This window comes from Hippoglossus stenolepis, chromosome 6, assembly GCF_022539355.2.
Source record: "Hippoglossus stenolepis isolate QCI-W04-F060 chromosome 6, HSTE1.2, whole genome shotgun sequence".
NCBI classification, from domain to species: domain Eukaryota; kingdom Metazoa; phylum Chordata; class Actinopteri; order Pleuronectiformes; family Pleuronectidae; genus Hippoglossus; species Hippoglossus stenolepis.
The window spans coordinates 2505791-2511733 of NC_061488.1; the positions used below are offsets into that span (position 1 = coordinate 2505791).

Consider the following 5943-nt stretch of genomic DNA (forward strand, 5'->3'; position numbering starts at 1 on the left):
GAATGGATTTGTGGGAGTGAGAAACAGCAGATAAAATATTTAAAAGTTCAACATTGCAGCAGTGAGTGAGTTTAGTGACCTGGAGCGGGACTGGACTCCTCTGTGGACGAACCAAACCTGAAGAGAAGGAGCAGAACAAATTCCACCATCATATTTAGGGTATAAATCAAGCCTATAATAACCTGAGATTTGAATTCAGAGCTTTGGTTATGGTTTCTATCAGTTATGACGACACTGGACACACTGATTTATCAACACAATCTTGTAACTTAGTGTAAAATAAGACTATTACAGGTACAGGGTACATGTTATCACTATGTCTCACATGTGATGAGCAGGAAACATGAACGATGTGGAAGTCTTACCTCGCAGCACGTATGGCCTTCTTGCTTTCAGCTGTCGCAGGCATTTTGAAACGTTCAGCTCTCTTCTGTAGCCTCTGCTCAACAAAAGGTAACATTTTAAAACATGTTAGACAGATCTTGAATATTTGAATCTATATTACATCGTTGGTTTCGCACTGGATTTTAGTTTGAGATCTATTTGAAGCAACACTGTGTAACTTTTGCTGAGCAACAGTTTTTAACTCGAGCTCCAGATTGGGTGCAAGGTTTGTCTTTCACGTACGAAGAAGCAGCAGGAAACTGTCCTGGTCAGACTCATTCACAACAACTGGAACATTCAGGTGAGGGGTGAAGTCTGGGCTGAGCAGCAGGAGGCAGAACATGACGTATAAAGTTCGCTGCAGAAATTGTGTTTTTGTTTCCAGCACATCGACCTTGGCCCTTATCACCGAAGGCTCTCGAATCTCGGTGACGTCTTCGTCTACATCTAACACGTGTAGGGCTCCTCTTCTTCATCCTAAGATATTTGTATTCTTACAGTTTTACATCCATCCCGAGTTAGAAACGTCATCAACACATCCACATTTCCTGAACTTTTTAGTAGAGGAGTGGTGGAAAATGTTCTGAAAAATATCCGGAGCAACTGAATCGCATACAACCCTCCGGAAAAATTTCAGGAAAGAGTTCTCCTTGTTCCAAGTCAGTTAACCATCAAAATCATTTTTGAAGCTGCTGTTTTAAAGTTGCAGAGTGTTGCTCTAACTTCGACATGTGACAATCTTTATATTAAAATATACAATCTAAGACATCCAATCACACAAGTGTCATACATACTTCGCCGGAGGTTGATGGAGGAGCTATTTTCACCACCTTCTTTTCGGCAGGTCTGAAAGAAAACATGTAAAGAAGTGAAATAAGCAAAGACTGAATTTGGCAATTAAAAAAAAAAACTCAACACCTCCTCAAACATGAATCCAGATATACACGTCAAAATAATTGGTTATAAACGAGGCTAATTGGCAAGTTTGTCAAGAAGTAAAATAAAACTCACGTCTCGCATTCAACAGTTTCGGCATCCTTGTCGACGCTCACATCGTTGGCAGGCTCAGGTTTAGTGAACTCCTAAAAATAAAACAGAAACTTTAACCACAAGGCTCAAAAAGTGAGAAGTGAGTCTGTGAGGAGAGAGAGAGAGACACAACTTAAAACAACCAATCCCGTTACCTCTGTGTCCTCTGCCAGCACTTCATCTACGTCTACGTCTTCCTCTGTTGTTTGAAATATGAGATGAAGGAATTTGCCACCGCCAAAGAGAAAGATGGAGCAGATGATGAGATCAGTGTTATCACATGAAGGACGGCAAAAAAAAGATGTTTTTTTACCACGTATGAGTAACAATGTGCAGCAGAAACGTCCTCACCATGTTCCTCCAGGAAGGCTTGAAGTCGAGCGATGAGCTCCCCTTTGTTCCCCTTGGTGTCCAGACCTCGGGCCTCACACTCCAGCCTCAGTTCAGCCAGCTACAACAGCAGGAGAACCAGGGAGATCCACTTTTAATCAAACAAGCAACGATTACCAGGTTCTCCTTCCTGTCACTTTCTGTTTAAAACTTGTTTCTCCAGTGTAAGGAGGTCTGATATAAAACTGTTCGTAGTGGAGCCTGCAGATTAAATTAGGTCCTTCACAAACGATTTAGCCCACAGCATATCAACAATATTTGACTGTAAACAAATACTAGAAGTTCTTGCTAAATAGATTCTCACGTTTTGGTAAATGAAAATGTTTTGAAGTTTATCATCATGTCACCGACTGCAGTCAATGGAAACAGCATCAGTTTCTCTTTTCTAACCATAAATCACAGTTTGGATGAAGTACAGATCATAATATAATAAATAGATTTTGTACAGTAGTGAGGTCAGCAGCCCTGCAGACTGTGATTGGTCAGAGTGTGAAGTTACATCCGGAGTGAGGTGATGTCACCAGGTTGCTCATCAACACGACTGGTCTTTAGGAGTCGAAGGTTGTGAGTTCAAAACCCCAGTTTGAAGCGCAATAACACTTATTACGTCTATTTAGGCAAAATGCGTCATGAAAACCCCACTTCCTCTTCCTCTCCCTCCTCCTCCTCCTCCTCCTCTCATTAGGCGGCGGCCCTTTGTTGCTGATCTACAGGTGGAGTCGGTTCCTCGCGAGCTGCTGCAGCACGTGTGTGTGTGATCAACAAAGTTTGGTCAAATGAGGTCAAATATCCACCGGGCGGCGTTCATTGAAATAGAGAGAAGTGGCGGGAAAGCCTTGTAACAACAGGAAATACAAATAAAGTTTCACTGAACCCCCCCACAGGATGTGTTTATCCGCGTTAACAGCCGCTTCCTGGGCGCTAAGTGGTTTTAACCCAGTTAGCTGTTAGCTCCGCAGCTGAATGAACAGCGTGAACATCCGCCGGTTGCTGCGCTCCAACGCGTTTCACGCGCCGCACGTCACGTTCAGCCGTAACTTCGCCCTCGCGCCAGGCAGCGAACAACGTGCGCGACGCGTTCCCCGCGAACACACGCGCCCGCTGGACGGGATTTAACGTAAATTCGAGTCGGTACGAACCTTCAGCTTCTGCAGCTCGGTCACTTCGGCCATCTTTCTTTGTTGTGGTGTCACTTCCTCCAATCAAAGAGCAGCCGCGCGCCTTCTGAGCGCCTTGTGAGCGCCGGCAGCTGCCCACAGCGCCGCCCGCAGGTCAGAGGGCGAACTGCAGGCGCCCCACACCGAGGAGACATTTTCTGTTGTGACCTCAAAAGTTATTTAAAACATCTGCGGGACAACATGTCGGCAGAAAGTGATCACTGGGACTGTTTAGTTTGATTCATAAAGCACATCTCATACGCAGAGGTAGATTCAACGTGCAGGGACGTAGAGACAAAAGACAAAGAACGTGACGTTAAGGAAGGAAGGAATTTGTATAATCTTTAATCTTGTATAAGATTAAAATAAAGTTGAAAAATAATAGAATAAAGATGATAGAATTGTGTCTATCTATCTATCTCTCTCTCTCTCTCTCTCTCTCTCTCTCTCTCTCTATCTCTCTCTCTCTCTCTCTCTCTCTCTCTCTATCCATCTATCTATCTATCTATCTATGTATTGCATATTATGGAAATTTAACAAAAGCAAACTTGCCTTAAAATGTACAAATAAAGGTCTTGAAATCGTGTTATTCCTGTTTCTGGGAGTAACTTCCTCTCCAATAGAAAGTGAAGAGGAACAAGACGAGGCCTCCCTGAGGCTTCGGAGCCTCGGAGGTGTTTCCATCTTCTGTTCAGCCTGAATGATCCAGAGCCTCTAACATGGAAAAGACCTGGATGATCCAGAGGCTCATTAGCAGGTCGGCTGTGGGACACGAGGTCATGAGGTGTATAGAGGTCACAGAGGTCATCTTGTTTCTTTGTTGGGAACTCTTTGATGTATCATAATGCACTTATTTATTTTTTTACAAATGTTTTATTCTATACCCTGACCTATATTTTCTACTTAATAATAATACTAATATCTTTGCAGCGGGTGACTGTGGCTCAGGGGTCGATTGGGTCGTCAACTACACATATGGTCGGCAGTTCAATCCCCATCTCCCCCGTTACGATGGAAGTACATTTTAATCTTTGATTTAAAGGAACTGACTGAGAAAGTTCCAGAGCATATTTCTACTCATTGGGATTTTCTTGGTCTGTTTTTATTTCTATTCTTGGCTTAAGCGACTGTATTGACAAAACTAATAAATACTAATACTTATACTTATACTTATACTAATACTACTAATACTAATACTAGTAATAATCATAATAAAGTTTATTTGTAAAGCACTGTTCAGGAAACAGTTGGAAACAATTTGAAGATCACACAGCAATAGATCACTGATAGAAATAAATAAATAAAATGTTACAGATGTGAAAACAGTTAATAAAACAGGATAAAATGTTTAAAATAGACGGAAAGATCAGATAAAGAATTTTAGATTCTGATCCTGATGAAAATAAGGACTGATAGAGGACTGGTATTTATGATTGTGTGAACCTTGGTGGTTTAATTTGCTCCACTGCTGATCAGCCTAGTTCCACATGTTAACGCACCATGTGAGGTCGTACAGTACATGTTGGAGATGAGGCCTGAGGCGAGTGAGCAGGTTCACGGTCCAACGCTGATGAAACAGGCCTGAGCAGGATTTCCCCTGTGAATGCTGACATTGTTTTAAAAAGAGGTTTAAACAGTGTCACAGTTTGGCATATGATATGGAGACAAAAAAATTTAAACTTTCCACAAAGTGACTCTGTGGGTGGAGGGACAAAGCCGGATGAATTTAGGGAGTCACAAGTGCTTCAATAATCCTCATTAACGTTGCATTCCTCCAGTTTCCCCCGAGCACAGAGTCTCTGTGTGACCTATTGTTGAAATGACACAGAAACCAACAACGGCCTGTTACATGTTGATATTTCAAATACTTTCTCACTTAAGCTCGCTGTATTTGCAGATAATATAATTCTGTCTGGATTTGACACCAGAGAATGAGCAGGAGCAACGTGAACTTCAGAGTAAATCCACAAATAATTGGGGACAATTAGAGACGCAGCCCCAAAACGGGTCATGTGACTTGAGCAGAGATTCAGGTGACCTCTCATGTTGGAGCTGAAAGCAGACGCCTGGTGAATGGATGATTCAGATATGATACTTTTGTGTTGCAGGAGCTTTAAGTTATTTATTTCCCCTAAATTAAGACATTTGTATCTGTTGTTTATTGTAATATGGCAAAATTAGCACCAGAGGAAATTAAATATTATATAATATATGGACTCAAATGCAGATAAAAACTCCTCTTTTATATAATGATGTAAAATTACCAATAGCACAATTTAACAATACTCCATGCAAAAAAAGTAGGAAAGCAAAATTAAGTTAAATATAAAGTAAAAGTACCTGTTGTGGGTAAATTCTGCATATTAGTGTTAGTGTCTCATTATTAATGATCCAATGATAAACTATATAATAATGTATCAGTCATATGAGGAAGAATTTTCATTTAAAATGTATTTATTCATTTAGTTTAATTTATTTACCGTGATGAATGATGCATGAATGTAAACGACAGAATTTGATATTTGTAAATCAAGGTGCATCTATTTGTCTGAATCTTTTTAATTTGAATTTAAAGGTGATTTCTGTTTTCATGTGGGACTGAAAAACTAAATTCACATGCTCATACAGAACATGTAGAATGTTGGAGATACTGGTCATTGTAGTAAATCCGTACTGAACTTATACTTAATACATGAGATTACACCTTGACACGTGCAGGATGTCGATTTAAATGTAGTTATTTAGATCAGGTCATGCACACTCCTGCAGGACTTGTGATCTGCTTCATGCAAAAGTCCATGAGGAATGTGTTAGAGTGTGATTAAGTTGGAGCTTTCTCTAATATATGAGCAGCTGTAATCTCCAAGACATGCTTTTACTGTAAATACAGCATCTGTGCAGGTTGCCCTAAATCTGAGTGAAGGAGGGGCGAGGGGCTGCAGGGCGTCTCCCCTGCTAATGCACCATGTGAGGTCAAACCCCG

General features: G+C 41.0%; 1 protein-coding gene across 1 annotated transcript in view; it reads right to left on the reverse strand.

The window, feature by feature from the left end:
- The window catches only part of LOC118111404 (SAP domain containing ribonucleoprotein), a 4807-nt gene extending 1741 nt beyond the window's left edge, over positions 1–3066 (reverse strand). The window contains exons 1-7 of the mRNA XM_035159968.2: positions 2943–3066; positions 1765–1864; positions 1569–1612; positions 1396–1466; positions 1179–1230; positions 366–439; positions 80–117 (exon numbers count right to left, since the gene is read on the reverse strand). Coding sequence (XP_035015859.1) covers positions 80–117; positions 366–439; positions 1179–1230; positions 1396–1466; positions 1569–1612; positions 1765–1864; positions 2943–2975 — 412 coding nt within the window. The 5' untranslated portion in view covers positions 2976–3066. The remainder of the gene's footprint in view (positions 1–79; positions 118–365; positions 440–1178; positions 1231–1395; positions 1467–1568; positions 1613–1764; positions 1865–2942) is intronic.
- Positions 3067–5943: the final 2877 nt, after the last annotated feature.